The sequence below is a fragment of the Mastigoproctus giganteus genome, chromosome 6 (genome assembly GCF_048544385.1).
Source record: "Mastigoproctus giganteus isolate SK-2022 chromosome 6, ASM4854438v1, whole genome shotgun sequence".
NCBI classification, from domain to species: Eukaryota; Metazoa; Arthropoda; class Arachnida; order Uropygi; family Thelyphonidae; genus Mastigoproctus; species Mastigoproctus giganteus.
In genome coordinates this window covers 231069255-231086659 of record NC_143580.1, presented here as the reverse complement: position 1 = coordinate 231086659, position 17405 = coordinate 231069255, and the positions used below count along the sequence as shown (strand labels likewise).

Below are 17405 nucleotides of genomic sequence, written 5' to 3'. Positions count from 1 at the left end.
CTTCCTTGCACCATATTGCTAATGATAATAATAACTGTTGCAAGAAAATGGATTGCTGAGACTCAACACTGCAGTTGAATATTGACAGATGTATGTCTTAATATGAGAAGCAGTAAATCCAGATTAATGTCCTAGCTGTGTATACTGTACTCAGGGCAGTAGAGAATGAAAAAGACCTGGGGTAATTTTGCAGTCAGATATGAAGTCCTCTCAGCCAGTGCAGACAAGCTGCCAAGGCAGCTCACATTTTGTCAATGATATACAGGAATTTTGCCAGCAGGGGTAAGGGGATGATTATCCCATTGTTATAATGCATAAGCCACATCTTAAGTACTGCATACTAGTCTGGAAGCCTCATTTTAGGAAGGACATGGAGTGTTGCAGGGAAGAGCAAATTGCAGTGTCTGGAGACAAGGCACCTACAAGGAGATCTGATTGAGGTGTTTTAAGGCCTTGAATGGGATGAGTAAACTCAATGCTGATGGAATCCTTCCTCTTATTTGAACTATGCATAAGAGGGACATAAATTCAAATTGAGAATGGTTGTATGTGTGGAAATTCGCTTTCAACCAGAGGGCAGTTGATTGCTGGAACAAACTCCCACCTGGTGTTGTAGAGGTTGGTAGTTTGAATAAGTTCAAGAAAGAACTAAATAAACTGTTAGAGGGGATGAATGGGTAAGTGTTTTTTTTTTGGCCAATGCTTTTTAAGCTTGCTTTCTTGGATCATTTGCCACTACTACCATTAATAATACACAATGATGCAATATGGGCTAAGTCACTGATGCTCTTCAAAGCCAACAAAAACAGACATGGTAAAAGAATTTTTGTCCTTTCTCAAAAGTGCATCAGGAAAGTATGGTAAAAATCCTTAAACAATAAATATTGCAACATAATTCCAAAACTTAAAAATAAAAGCATGTCACAGATCCTCTTAAAGGGACCAGGAGCCTAATAAAAATTATATATTTCTAGCATGTATTTCAGACTTGGGACCACTATCCAACTGCAGTGGCAAAGTTATCACTGGAGGATAAAAACTTTAGAATACTGATGAACTGGGCAGCAAAAAATCTTGAACTATCTTACACCACACCAAACTAATTTACATGTATTTCAGTATAATTAGATCACATATTGCATTACAAGTTGGATTCATTTTAGGAAGGACACAAATGTTATAAAGGGTGCACAGAAGAGCAGAGATATGAGGGCACAAAAGGGTATTCTTACCAAGAAAGACCAGGGTTGTCTAAATTGCAGTATCTGTAAACTAGGCATTTTTATGGTGACCTAACTAAAGAGTGTACCGAAGGGTTTGGTAAACTAAATGCTGACGGCACCTTTACTTATTCTCAGGTGAAACACACAGTCAACTGGACACTTAAAGAACATAAATTTAAAATGAAAATGATTGCAAAATGGATGTGCAGAAATTCACATTCAACCAGTTATTGATTGTTGGAATAAACTTATACTTGGTGGAAATTGGTAGTTTGAATAAACTTGAAGTTTTGGACAAATGAAAATTGAAGTGGGTATTTTTATTTTTTGGCAGATAATGTAAGTTTTGCTTCCTTTGCATTGCTTTTCCGATTCTAACTGCACAACATTTTTGACCTCAGTCAGTGGTAGGATTCAGCCAGTTCACACAAGACTGTTCCTGGAATTTCCTGAGTTCGCTGAACCGGTCCCTAAAGGCCGTTTCACACCGAACAGCATGAAAGAAAAGATTGTCAAGACTAGTGAAGAGATTCTGGGAAAAAAACCAAAAATGACACAAAAGAAATGGATGACGGAAGAGATTTTGAGTCTAATGGATCACCGAAGAGCAGTCAAGAATAATCACTTTGAATATGACCAAATTCAGAAATTGATCAAAATGAAGATAAAGAACGAATGGATGGAAGAGAGATATGAAGAAACTGAGATTTTACAACAAAGGCATGATAAATTCAATCTACGTAGAAAGCTAAAAGAAACTGCAAGAATTTTTAGAAAGAAAGAACTGACCTCCATGAAAAATACCGAGAATGGATTGCTGATGGATCAAGACGAAATCTGCTGACGTATTTTCTCGTTTAACAAAAGAAAAATACATCAGCAAGTTAATAATTGAATAGAGGTTAGAAAGGTACTGAAGTGTTCACAAAAATCAATAAAGCAAAGTCAGCATAAGCAGGAAATTTAAAAGTCTTGTAGTCTGAAACAGCACACTATACTAGCTAAGGGTGAAAATATTTTTCATGACATTTATTAAACTATTGACCGAAATCCATTTAGATGTTTTTCAGATATCTTGACATTACAAATAGGTCTGCATGAGTAATAATAATAAAATGACGATGACAAATGAATAAGTTGCTGTTTGCAGATTACTCTATGTCGGCAGAGATAGTTGGACTGCAAATGAAAGATGTAAAAACGATAAATGAAGATTGACTGTTGGCTATTTGGGAATTTTTTGAATAGACTCCTTTGTTCATAGTGCATCGGTTTGTATGGTTTATTCCATATTATGTGACACCAGATTTATTATTGTACAACTGCTCCAGGATCGCCAGGATTTGTGTTTGGTTATACAATCCACACAACATCACAATAATTGTAAGGAGTAAAGCTTTTTATACGTATGTGTGCAAACTCCCAGATAATATAAATCCAGCATCGGCATTACTGTCTGTACAAGTGCATTCATGTGCAGACTTTCATTTTGTAGACTGAAAAATTAGAAATCATTCGATGTGTGCAAATGGTTACCTTTATTTATTTATATTAAACAAAACATTAATATTATGTTTAGTGCCAAAGCATCAAATTTTTCATATTGAACCTAGTCAAGGTAAGACTCGATATGAAAAATTTCACAAAACACAAAAATTGGAGTCATTCTATCAAAATACATCGGGATAAAACAGACAGCAGTTAATGCGTATACATGATACTACAGATGCATATGATGAACCAGAACAGTATTTCAGTGCACTCCCATTCATTCTGAGCAATGAACAGAAACCTTGTGTTGCAAAGCATACCACAAGTTGTCTCACTCTTACACAATAAATAAATCACAATTCAGTTATAATGTTTATCATTATCCAGAGAGTTGTTTTAAGGATTACTGCCCTTTCATTCCCTTCACCAATTTTGCTGCCCTTCTTGCATCTGTTCCAGAAAATCTATATCCTTCCTAAAATGAGGCATCCAGACTTGTATGCAGGTTAATAAACAAAACTCAAGTTCCTATCTCAGAGAACTTCACAAAGGAAGTTATGCAGGTGAAGGCAGATTACGAGAAATGTTTGGCAAAGGATGCAAAGAAAAACAGCAAAGACTTCTTTACTTATGTAAACTCTAGAAGGAAGGGGATGAATCAGATTGGTCCACTTAACATAGATGGTTCGACTATTGATGATCCTGCTTAAGTAGCTGACAAACTGAATGAGTATTTTGCATCTACATTCACACATGAGGAGCTATTCAAGGAGGGGGAATGCCAGAAGTTTATAAAACTAACAGGAGGCTAAGTGATTTTGTAATAACTGAGAGCAAAGTGGAGGAGAAATTGTTGAAGTTAAACATAAAAAAGGCACCTGGGCAGAGGGAATCTATCCAGTTATATTGAAGGAGGCAGCAAGGGAAGTAAGCAAACCCTTAGCCATAATTATGAAAACATCCTCAAGAGTCAGGGGAAGCCCCCATGGACTGGAGATGTGCAAATGTATCCCCAATTTCAAGATGCATGACTCAAATCATTATTGACCTGTTAGTTCTGTTCTGGGGAAAATAATGGAGTCACTGGTTAAAGAGGTGATACAGGATCACCTAAACAATACTTCAGTCATAGCTTGGACACAGAATGGGTTTGTTAAGGGGAAGTCCTATCTGACCAGTTTGACTGGATATTATGATGTGGTCACAAAGGACTGGATGCAAAAAATAATTTTAATATCATATACTTGAATTTCAGGAAAATTTTGATGCTGTTGCACATGGAAGACTGCTCTACAAATTGGAATGGTATGGCATTAAGGGAAAGTTGCTGCAATGGATAAAGGGATAGTTGAGTAGGAGATGGCAGAGAGTGGTAATAAATGGACACTGCTCTACGTGGAGTAATGTTTAATGTTATTAGTGGAATCCCCCAGGGTTCGGTGCTGGGCCCATTGTTGTTTTGTGTATTTATCAATGATATCACTGAAGTTATATTGGGCTTAATGTCCAAGTTTGCAGATGATACAAAGGTTGACAGGGTTGTTAATGTCAGTTTAAGTTTAACATTGACAAATGCAAAGTACTGCATATAGGTAGCAGTAACCCAAGGGAAACGTACCAACTGTGTGGTACTACACTCAGGGAGGTGGAGAATGAAAAAGACCTGGGGATAATTGTGCAGTCAGATATGAAGTTCTCTGAGCAGTGCAAACAGGCTGCCAGAGCAGGTCATATATTCCTAATGATATATAGGAATCTTGCTAGCAGAGACAAGGAGGTGATTATCCCAGTGTATAAGGCAATGGTCAGGCCACATCTTGAGTACTGCATACACAGTGGTGTATTCGGGCCAGAACAACATTCCGGTACTTTTTCCTAAATGTCATATAGAAAATCATTAAATTTATACACCTAATATTATGAAACAATGGCATAATAAAAGGGGAGGGAGAAATATCTATTATACCCATTGCTACTAAAAATATATATTAATAGTAATCTTTAAAATTAATAGATTTCTTTAAAAATATATTTAAAAACAAAAATATAAACTTTGCAATGAAACTTGAACGTTTCTTACTAAAGTACAATGTGTTAGATAAAGAGATCCCACAAATGAGATATACTGTGATTGCATGCCAACGCTGCATTTTGATTCACCATGAGCTGAACGCTAGAACTGGTTGTTCTATGAACTGCGAGTCTGATTCAGTTACTGTACAGTCAATGTGGCATTATATAGTCTTCTGGTGTTCCAGTCCTTTTTTTTAGCAATACACCTCTGTGCATACAGGTCTGGAAGCCTCATTTTAGGAAGGTCGTAGAATTGCTAGAACGAGTACAGAGAAGGGCAACAAAATTGGTGAGAAGAACAAAGGGGTTCTCTTTCCAGGAGAGGCTTAAATTCTGTAAGTTGCAGCATCTGGAGACTAGCCACCTGCGATGTGATCTGATTGAGGTGTATAAGGCCTTAAATGGTTTGAGTAGGCTCAATGCTGATGGCATACTTCTGCTTGCTCAGATTACGAACCTGAGTGGGCATGGATTCAAATTGAGGAAAGACAGTTGTAGAATGATCTGCAGAAGTTTGCCTTTAGCTAGTGGGTAGCTAATTGCTGGAACAGACTTCCATCTGTTGTTGTGGAAGTTGCTAGCTTAAATAAATTTAAGGCTGAACTAGACAAACATTTGGAGTGACTGGATAGGTGAAATGGGAAGGTTTTTTTTTTTTTTTTTTGGCTGATGCTGTATCAGCTTGCTTTCTTGCATCATATGCCTCAACTAATGCTAATACCTGACTTTGCAATTACCTCAGATCTTTTTCATTTTCCATTGCCCCAAGTGCAGTACCACATAGTTGGTATATTAATCTGGGATTACTGCCCCCCATATGTGGTACCTTGCATTTAACAACGTTAAGCTTCGACTGCCATTCCTCAGTACATCGGCCTAATTTGTTTAGCTTTTGTTGCAGCAGCTTAACCTAATTACTGTCATTAACTATTCTGCCAACCATTGAATCATCTGAAAATATTAAGCCTGATATACCTTCATCAATATCATTAATAAACATAGGAAACAACAATGGGCCCAGCACTGAACCCGGGGGGGGACTTCACTAATAACATTAGTCCATTAAGAGCAGTGTCAATTAATAACCACTCTGTCTTCTTCCACTTAACCATCCCTTTATCTATAGCAGTAACTTTCCCTTAATACCACACTGCTCCAATTTGCACATCAGTCTTTTATGTGCAATATCAAAAGTTTTCCTGAATTACAAGTATGTAATATCAAAATTATCTTTTGCATCCAGTTCCTTTGTGACCACATCATAGTATCCAATCAAATTGGTCAGACAAGACTTTTCCTTAACAAATCCATGCTGTGACTGCAGGATAAGGACATTCTTATCTAGATGACTCTGCATTACTTCTTTAACCAGAGACTCCATTATTTTCCTTGGAACGGAAATTGCACTAACAGGTCTGTAATTACTCATGTCACCCTTTTTGAATTGGGGATACATTTGCACATCTCCAGTCCATAAGGAGACTGGAGATATGCAAATGAATACAAATATGCTCTCATAATTTATGGCTGAAGGGTTTGCTTATCTCCTTTGTTGCCTCTGTTATATAATTGGATAGATCCCATCCACACTATTGTTACATTGGGTTTTAACACTACCTCTTCCACTTTGGTTTCAGTTATCACAAAATCATTTTGCTAAATAAAGAACAATATCTAACAATAAAGAACTCATGCATGAATGCAGATCAAAAATACCTATTTAGTTTGTCAGCAGCCTGGGTAGGATCATCAACAGTTAAACCATCATCGATGAGCAATGTGATTCAACCAAGGGCAGATTGGCCATAAGACTTACCGGGGAAACCCCAGTGGACCAGAAAACAATGGAGGCCAGTGTGATATTGGCCATAAACACTTGTACGATACCACTACAAGTTTTCTGTAAGAATTTTTGACCTAGTCTACCTCTGGATTTAATGCCTTCCTTCTACTATTAATATAAGGAAAGAAATGTTTGTTGCATTTCTTGGCATTCTTTGCCAGAGACTTCAGAAATGAATGATCACATGTTATCAGACTTGCACTGAGGAGTGCCTAGTTATCCACTAATGAAGAAGCAATAATCCTTTAAACGGCCATCTGAATAATAGCGTACATTATAAATATCAATCAAAGACAACTAAGGGCAGAGGGACATGAGAACTATTTCTGTGCATTAAACTCAAAATGGAGGGGGGGGGCAATGTTTCAAAGAGAATTTTCCTTAATGATCAATTTGCACAGAAAAGGATTAGAAAAATATTAGGCATTCAATTATGTTTCACTCTTTTTTGTACCTTATTTTGTTTTCATAGGTAGTCTTTTTTATTATTATTATTATGGCTGTGCGACCTTAAAAGTTGAAGCAACTAGGCCTCTCTGGCCCATTTAGAGAATCTGATAGTAATATAATTTTTCTTTGAGAGAAGTGCTATTTATTTGAAGTCTAAGATCGTTGCAAATTGTGGTAATTTGCTTCTCAGTATGAGATGTCTGTATTTATGGAAAATTTATTTAGCTTTTCTTTGCTATGTACAATAATCATACATTTTTATTAAATGCACATTTAATGTTATATAGTTAACATCTAATGTTTTTTTTTAAATGTGATTTCAGCTGCTGGATTATGACATGCATATCATTTTCTGCTTACAGCCTGGGAGTTCCCTGAATTGAGGAAGCTCTTTTGCACTTAGTAATAAATTTACCACTTGAAAATGATCAATAAGAATTGCTGCCTCTTTCAGCTAGAGACACAAGCGTTTTGAAACAGTTTAGAAAGACCAAAAAAATTAAAATATTTATATAGCACTGGTGTAAGGGAGAGGAGAACATAAAAATATTGCAAATTCCATTGTTATAAGAAACTACTGATTAAAATGTATTATAGTGACTTTGATTCTTTCTGTATAATTAAGTTAAAAAAAAAAAAAAAGTCCATGAGATACAGCCTCTGATCACCCATAACTAAATATATATGGGGTATTGAAAAGTTCATAACCTCACCACAAAGCAGTGGACACATCTCTCTCAGTGTGTATTTTTCAATATAGTTTCTTCATAGTATAATCTTATTAGTTTGATCTGTTGAAACAGTAATTATTATTCATTTGGAATCCCAAAAGATTGATTGCCCCATCACCTTTCCAGTTGATTAAACTGTTTACGCCTTCTTTGGGGACAATGACCTTGGATGTTTGTCCATGGTTACAAACCTTTCCAAAAAATGTATAGGTCTGCTTCGTAATGTGCCAACAATTCCAAGGAAGTCTTGCACCAACTGTGCTTTTAATCAGGAATCAAAAGCTGTAGGGCCCAACTTGTGGAAACCTCTGATAAACCCAATTCCTTTGTCAGAAAGGTTTGCACCCATTCATGAGATCACTATAGTCTGCATTACCTACATGATTGTGAGGGGAACAAAGGGGGGTTCCTCTTACCAAGAAAGGCTTAAATTATGCAAATTGCAGCATCTGGAGACTAGGCACGCACCTGCAAGGTGATCTGATTGAGCTATATAAGATCTTGAATGGTATTTTTTTTTTTTTTTTGGTAGTTGTTGGCACATAGGCTTCTGTGGCCATAATGCACCTCCCAAGGTTTTTGCAGTACTTTGATCCAAGCCCTAGGCGGGAATCGAACCTGTGACCTTTGGGTTGGTAAAGCCGGGCTATCCCGGCTGGCATGTTGAATGGGTTGAGCAGGCTCAATGCTGATGAGATTCTTCCTCTTGCTCAGATTACAAACCTGAGGGGGGAATAAATTCAAATTGAGGAAAGACAATTGTAGAATATATGTGCAGAAATTTGCCTTTAGCCAGCGGGTAGTTGATTGCTGGAACAAACTTCCACCTGTTGTTGTGGGAGTTGATAGCTTAAATAGATTCAAGGAAAAACTGGACAAAAATTTAGAGCAAATGGAGGTGTGAAATGGGATTTTTTTTTTTGGTTGATGCTGTATAAGCTTGCTTCCTTGCATCATATGCCTCTACTAATGCCTAATGGAATGAAAATCAATGCTATAACCATTGGTACTACACCAATATTTTCTTGAAAACTAGTCACTGTTGATCACCTAGTATGAGGGTCATTTTCAATACATCCTCCACCCCATTCGAATTCTATTGCTCAATTTTTCACCACAGCATATGATAGAGTAGATGTACAGCACAATGCTCAAATCTGAGCATTATCTGAAAAAAAATAACACAAGTTCAGTGAGTTCTCAAGCAAAACAAAGTTCTGAACCTGTATTTTTGCATTTGTTTATGAAAAGAATTAAATAATCAAACAAGCTTATATTCACAATTTTATTGTCACTATTTCTATATAGGGCTTTTCACTTTTCAGTATCCTCTTGTAAAAGCAAATCAGACTGCAGTGCATTTTTTCAGAAAGTTGCATGTGTTCTAAGATTAATTTGTTCTCTAGAGTAAATAAAACTAGTTTCTAATTTGTAATCATTGCCTGAGGCCAACTAACTCAGCACTAGAAAGACTTTCTCTGCTCAGTAAGTCTTGCACATCTTTACCAACTTGTAATCAAGAAGTTTGTAAATCTATATTTATTTGACATGAGTTTCATCATTACTTCATAAATGTTTATTTATACATGTTAGCCTATGACTATTTACTTTTCTACTTTATAATTATTAAAGTACCGGTCTACTGATTTTATCATTAACATATTTTAACATAATTTATTTTTATTATAAATTTATTATATTAAAATTATAAATACTGTATATATATTTATTATAAATTTTCACAGCCCACTTAGTTATGAGACTGCTCCAGCATCAATTAGGCCACCTCGTGTAATAAACAGTAATAAGTCAGAGACTTAAAGATAACAAATTACTTTGTTTGCTTCATGTTAACATGACAAAATTGGAAACAAATATCTAATTTGTTCAAAATAATTGATATAAATAAAGGAATGCCAAATTACATATGAAATAATCATGTTTCATTATTTAACTTGCATTTCTCACAAAGAGAAATGCAGTAGGGATACAAATCAAGCTGGCAACAGTCTCACATCTCTATACTCTCCACTGTAATCTTATATATTACAATAAGCTCTATTTTAGTGATAGTTAACTGTTGCTGTTCTTATATATATTTTTAAAAATATTAATTTCAGTACATCCTGTTTTAGCCTATTCATTATCTTGAGGGATTTGTGACCTGTTAATATCTCGTGCCCATGCAACTAGTCTTATACCACTGCTATTTTAAAATATTACACAGAGATTCACTATGATTCTGTTTCGAATGCATTTCAAAAATGATATGCACTGCATAATACTTTTAATAGTATCGCTTCCAACAATTCAACATTTCGTTTCAATGTGAAAGACCTCTGAAAGAAACCTATATACAGCCCTGATATTTTTAAGTATCATAACCAACTTTCTAATAAATACTTATTGGTTCAATCAGATTTCACTCCACACAGAGTTTCACTAATTTCCCACAGTTTATGTGCGACCGTTTCCTCCTCTGCAATTTCACAGAGTGGTTCTTCTCGACAGTTGCGATAATATTTTCCCGATTCATTATCGAGTTCTTCTGAAGTGGCACATTTGAGTATAGTCTGACATCCTTGATATGGGGTCCGAACAAACAGAAGGGCCAGAGGGAAAAGAAGTACCATCTTTATCCATGGAATTTTTATATGACGACCTAAATTGGTCCACACATGACCCGGACTTAAGAGGTATACATTGACTCTAGAGCCTGTTAATCGGCGATTGAGTTCTTGTGCAAATAATGCATTGGCGAGTTTGCTGTTATTATAAACCATTCGTTTATCGTAGCTTTTCTCGGAATTTAAGTCATCAAAATTAATAGAGCCCTTTTTATATAGAGCTGATGTAATTATTATTACCCGACTTGGCGACGAATGTTTTAAAATATCTAATAATAAGACTGTTAGTAAGAAGTGGCCTAAGTGGTTGACCCCCATCTGCATCTCAAAACCATCTTCTGTTAACATATAAGGACACTGAAAAATTCCAGCATTGTTTATCAAAACATCCAGCCTTTTCTCGGACTGTAAAAAATCGTCAACAAATCTGCGTATTGATTTCAAAGAAGCCAAGTCAAGGTGTTTAATCACCAATTCTCCTTTCAACGTATAACGTCGTATATCCTCAACAGCCTGCTGCGCTTTGGAAACATCTCGGCATGCAAGGATTACACGAGCCTCACGTTTTGCTAATTCTTTCGCAGTTGCTTTACCAATTCCAGAATTTGCACCAGTTATAATAACAGTTTTGCCTTTCATTGATCTTTTACTACGACATTTTCCCCACATATAAATACGCCATTGTCGAATTATAACGATGCTTAAGAACGCAGCAATACAAACACCAGCAATGTGAGAAGCCATGCCTACAAAATCATAAGTTCTAATCAATGCAAGTAGAGGCAGCCAACGACCTGACTACAAGCAATACTAAAAATCGGTTGTAACGTTGAATGCTAGTGGATAAAACAGTTGTCACGTGACAAATAGTTATCCAATTGCCGATGGTGTATTATGCATATTTTTTCCCCGTGCGTTAGTTTTGTCCAAAGTTATCTGTAAAAAGCTTAGAAACTAAACACGTGTTTCTCAGACACCCACTGCGTGTTAGAATGTCTGCCGGGGATTTGACGCATAGTGAAACCTGTAACCTAGTTTAAGTAAACAGTTTATAACGAGTAAACCAGAAGCCAATCGGCCAGTGACAACAACCTACAGTACTTGATTGTGGTACAATTTAAAACTAAAACATGTCAGTGAATGCTGTTCGTGGATTGCTTGGTCTAGGTAGATATGTTCCTTTTAATTAAATACTATTTTCTGATCTGTGCTAATCATCTTCTATTAAAAAAAAAAAAAAAAAGTTTACAGTAGATCGTGTTTATTATTGTTAAATTCCTGACAGTTCTTTTTTTCTAAGCGAAATACTGTATTCAGTATGTATTCTTTCAAATATGACAATGAGTTATTTATAATGTGATTTGTTTGATGGTCTTTAATTACAAAATGCCACAAATAGTTTTTGTGGCATTTTTTAAATAACAGAATTTATTCTATTGTTAGTTTAAAAAATATATATATAACAATTTCCAAACATGCTGTTCATGGTCATTTTAAAAAAAAAATTTAATGGATTGAACTATTTTAATTAGTCTATTTTCTTTAGTGTTCCTGTTCTCCTCCCTTTTTCCTCATATACTGTCGAGCTTCACAAACTAAAAATCCTGGTGATACTACTATTCCCCGTTTTAATATTAAAAATAATCTGTTATTTTTCAAGCACAAAAAAAATTAAATAACTAAGGTCGGTAAAGAGATCTTTCTTTGGGGGAAATTAATTTATCATGAAAATTAGAATTGAAGATTTTGTATAGGCAAGATTTCTTTGCCATTGTGAATCTGTCACGCTTCTGCTTGTCAATGCAGTAATAATTTCTTTTCTTTAGTTAGTTATTCTGACATCATGTGTGTTAGCTAGTCCAGTGAGTTATACGTAATTTTCCTATTTTTTTTAATTAATGATATAAAAAGAGATCCTACTTTGGGGGCAGGGACGGAAGGAATTTTTGCCCTTGCCCCTAAAGAACGTGTGTGGTCTTTTTTCATTGCTGGAAGCAACCGTAAGGCAGATTGTGTGGTTTAGCAGCTACTATTCAGTACCACTACTGCTAGTGTTAGTATAACTTCCAAAAACATCAATCGTAATCATTAAACTTTCCATTATTAAGTTGGTACTGTGACTGTAATTTTTTTTAGTTACTGCTCATAGAATTTAGAACGACTAAAAGATACGTGACCATTGCCGCGCGCAGGTCGCGTCGTTCTCCTGAAGGTCACTCACTGTATGGGTGGACACAGAGTTTCATTCAAATTAAGTAACTCGACCTAAAATATTCTACTCCGTAAGGATGTTAAAGAATAAAAGTCATATTTAACAGTACCGCATTTTGTTTCCAGACAACTACAACGTTAAAGCTGCGTGAAAGCGGGAGCGAAACTACCATACCGCCACTATGGGAAACAAGAATCTTTTCAGATTTCTGAATCTGAGAACGAGTTAAACCCAGAATTTATAGTTTTGCCCTTACTTCAAATGCAACTTCCAAAAAAAACAAAATTGGCTTGTCTTAATTAACAGATGTTTTCTAAACCAAACATTAACTTGATTAGTGATCTTAACTGAGAAGTATTACAGTCTACAAAAGCTCGTCTAATGTCAACAAATATCTTCTTTCGTCTTCTCAACCCAAACACAGTACTAACTACTATAGAGTCTGATACCTCTCGTGTTTGCAGTTTTCATTTAAAAAAAAAAAATTGTGGCATGTGTGAATGTCACAGCTAGAGCTGCCACCTTTCAAAAGTAAAAAATAAAAAAAAAACAGGATAAAAAGGAGGAAAAAAACATGCAAAAATCTGTTTGTACAATTTTGTTATATTACATAAATATTACAATGACTTTAAAAATTTAAATGAATATTTTGTTTGCCTTTGTGGCTTCTATTAATTTAGGTTGCAGTATGACAGTCTACAAATTCGGAACAGTTGTTATTAAAATTTAATTCTGATTTTACAGTTACATTTAGTCTGTTTTATTCCGCAAACCTTAAATTTTTCATATTTGAAATTTCTTTCCACATTGCCATTGCTAATAGTTTTTGATGAGATGTGCTCTCTACAATTTTTATATTGGAAATTTTTTTAGTACACTACCAACTAAAATACAGCATATGGTCAAAAGCAAGACATTTTGCCTCTACCAATGTCTGGTAGGCATTTACTTGAACTTGTCTCCTTTCCTGTAGCAAAGTAGCTCCCACAGCCAGTTTATAGGAAGTATGTTTTTGGTCACAGCCTAATCTAGTGTTCCAAGTTTGTTTACTGGAGGTTAAGGACCACACTCTTGCCCAGCCAGTCTAACTTTTCAGTGTCATGGTCCACAAACCAGTCCTGTATGATATGGATTGTTGTGCTAAAATGGCCCATTTCCTTAATATGAATATGGTGTCCATACTAAGGAAATTGGCTTCATTAACTTTGATTTCAGGCATCGTTACCAATAGATTAAGTTCAGTCTAGTTGAAAAACCCCCTTGCTATTAGATCATCTCCATCAAACTTTGTAGTTGGGAAAATACACTGACTGGAAGTGCTCTACACCCAGAAAAAGGATGTGCTCTACACACATCCATTGAAAAACAGAGCAGAAAAAGATGGCATGAGAAAGTTAGTGATGTAAAGTACTGAAGCTTATCAGTTACAAGTTGATCTGTAATGATATTACTCTGAAAAGATTGAGGTTAAGAGAGCACAGAACTGGAATAAGTTTTGCTTATATGAATACAAAGAAGAAATCAGAGGTTGGGTGAGTGAGGCTGAGCAGTAGTGGTATTGGCAATGACTTATTTCTCAGAAAAACTTTATAGCCTAAATGCAAATAAGGCATCATTTAGTTGATGGTATGTGCAGCAATGTTGAAAGAGGTGGCTAGAAAGTGCATTGAGCTATCAAGGTTAATTATGTGGGCATCATTAGATTTGGAAGAACTTCCTTTGGATATTGGAGAAGTGCCAATGTGCATATATACAACTGGTGGTTCTCAGAGTGAAGTGGGTATCTATAGACCAGCTGTCTGACTGAAGTGTATTGGAAAGAGTGCATTGAAAGGACATTTACATAGAAATAAATCATGAAGGATACACATCACAGTTTTGTTAAGGGAAAATTATGCTTAACTAACCTGGTTAGCTATTTTGACTTAGATTTAGGAAATAATTTCAACATTGTTTATTTTGGTTTTAGCACAGCATTTTGCTCAGTCTCTTATGTGAGATTACATTAAGCTGGAACTTTGTTAGAATCCATGATAAGATATAAAGATGGATGGTGCAAGAGGAAAAAGTTGCAATTAATGTGAAGAACTTCACATTTTCAAATATTAGAAACAGGGTCCCAAAAGGATTGGTTTTGGACCACTGTTTTCATAAATGACACTGGCAAAAGGATAGAGGGATGTCAAAATTTAGAGATGATAATGAATATTGGGAGAGTGAAGCCATTATGGCTATGTTGCCCTTGCACAATAAACAGTAACATGAGAGTAGATAATGATCAGCACCTCATCATTATGTTTTCAAATTAGACATCCATATCCAACTTCTGAAAACTCAGTGATCCTTTCAAAGTCTACCAACTGTACATAATATTGCACACTCTCTTAGTTGGTTATTGGCTCACCATTTTCTTTGCCTGCTAACATTTACTCTCTTTTTATATCATCTTCAGATTCATATCTCAAAGACCATAACAGACACTCTATTTGATGTTCTACTATACCTATTGCTTTTTTCTTTTTTTTTTTTTTTTTTTTAATCTTCTTCATTCAAACCCAAATCATGAAAGGTGTTGTAACCTATAGTACTTAGTACCATGCATGGGTTGAAGGCCAAGAAGAAAAAAGATAGTTGTTGACATTAAATGTGGATATCTGTAGGTTAAATGGGAATATTGTAGGAAATGCATGTGGAAAAAGGCTATTCCAGAAAGCATATGTAGGAGAGATAAATGAGGAAAAGTTGAGTTTGGCAATAGACAAAGAACTGGTTTAGAAGAGGGTGTGTGAATTAGATGCTAATTCAGAACAGTGTCCATGTAAGCATGAAGGACATTAAATTAGTATTTACTCTCACCTGCAGTAGAATTTGCAAAGAAGCAAATTTATACCACATCAGTATTTTTTCCAATAATTAGTTACTCTGGCTGTAAGCAAAATTTCACACATCTATCCTGCACCCGTTGTTCTTAGGATTATGTTGATTTCCCCTTGTATGTATTGTCTGAGAAAGAGTTAGAATACCATCAACATCATGTTTACTCACTCCATTTAGTGTTAGTAGTGGCAAATGATGCAATCTTATATAGCATCGGCAAAACAAAAAAAAAAAAACCCCTACTACACAGTTCACCCATCCGTACTCTCAAAGAATTTGTCTAGTTCTTCCTTGAATTTATTCAACCCATCCATTTCCATAACAACAGATGGAAGTTTGTTCCAACAGTCAACCACTCACTGGCTTAAAGCAAATTTCCACACGTCTACCATGCAACCATCCTTCTTCAGTTTAGATTTATGACTCATGATAAATTCAAATGGAATCAAAAGCTTTTCTGAAATCTAAATAGATGATATCAAAATTTCTTATTGCATCCCAATGTTACTGCATCATTGTGTCCAATCAATCTGCTCAGACAAGATCACCCCTTAACAAATCCGTGATGTGACTGCAGTATTATTGCAAGAGGAACAACGCTATCAGCATTGGGCTTGTTCAATCCATTCAAATCATTAAACACCTCAGTCAGATCACCTTGCAGGTGCCTAGTCTCCAGATGCTGCAATTTGCGAAACTGAAGCCTTTCTTGGTAAGACCACCCTTTTAATTCCCCTCCAATCTCATTGCCTTCTCTGCACCCATTGCAACAGATCTATATCCTTCTTAAAATGAGGCATCCACAAGATGTGGACTAATTGTGTTATACAAGGGGATAATCACCTTCTTATCCCTGCTAGCAAAATTTGTGTATATCATTGGCAAAACCCCATGAGCTGTCTTAGCAGCGGGTTTGCACTGCACAGAGAACTTCATATCTGACTGCATAATTATTCCCAGTTCTTCATTTTCCACTACCCTGAGAGTAGTACGTACAGTTGGTACGTTAATCTGGAATTACTGCTACCTGTTGAACTCCGACTGATATTTCTAGATTTCTGTAGAACTTGTTGTAGTAGCTTAACTTGTTTGCTGTCCAACTGTTGTAGCATCTGCAAACTTAAACATTAAGCCTGATCTAACATTCATCAATATCATTTATAAATGTAGAAAACAACAATGAGCCCTGGGCACTGAACCCTGGTGGCTCCACTAATAGCATTAGTCCGAGAAGAGCAGTGTCCATTAACAAGTGTGATTACTACCTGGGAGTCTAAAATGCTGATGGAACGGATATTTGGTTGACACTCAAGTCAACCTAACTTCGGGACAGTCTGTGACAGCCAAATCCTCTGCTTGCACCTTCACGATGGTAGGAGGTTAGTAATCCTGGATAAAACCCCCATGCGCAAGTATACTGTAGGTGACCACCCAGGTGTGAACCAATGTAAGCAGGAGTTGAGGTGTGGTGCCCACACCACATGGAGGAATACTGCCCCTCTGTATTACCAGGCAGTACTGGTAGTAGATGACTCATCAAACTGTGCAATACCACCACTTTGCTTATTGGAGGCTTGAAGTGGTGGAACCCGTGTTTAGTTTCCAGGGCAAAGTTACAGTCAACCCTCCCCCATCCCTTCCATTATGCAGTGTGACTGATGTCCTTCTAGGTTATGATGAACACCATGGCGAGATCCAATCTTCCTTACATTTCGAGGGCACAGCTCTAAAACAGTGTTTGCAGGCTGGCCGCTAGTTAGTACACCGGACCGAATCTATTGGTAACTCTTTAGGAGGCTTTGGGATCAGCTAGTGTATAATCTTGCCTCTACTCTGCCAGATAGTGATTTGGAGGGAATCCAAGTAGTGTGTATGCAG

General features: G+C 36.2%; 2 protein-coding genes across 2 annotated transcripts in view; one reads left to right on the top strand and one right to left on the bottom strand.

Annotated features, from left to right (window-relative positions):
* Window positions 1–9899: 9899 nt before the first annotated feature.
* Window positions 9900–11181, bottom strand: LOC150085073 (retinol dehydrogenase 14-like). Its single transcript, XM_090375748.1, has one exon. The coding sequence runs from the start codon at window positions 11105–11107 to the stop codon at window positions 10223–10225; it is 885 nt and encodes a 294-aa protein (XP_090231874.1). The 5' UTR covers window positions 11108–11181; the 3' UTR covers window positions 9900–10222.
* Window positions 11182–11379: 198 nt separating this feature from the next.
* The window catches only part of LOC150085072 (delta(3,5)-Delta(2,4)-dienoyl-CoA isomerase, mitochondrial-like), a 134276-nt gene continuing 128250 nt past the window's right edge, over window positions 11380–17405 (top strand). The window contains exon 1 of the mRNA XM_090376774.1: window positions 11380–11605. Coding sequence (XP_090232900.1) covers window positions 11569–11605 — 37 coding nt within the window. The 5' untranslated portion in view covers window positions 11380–11568. The remainder of the gene's footprint in view (window positions 11606–17405) is intronic.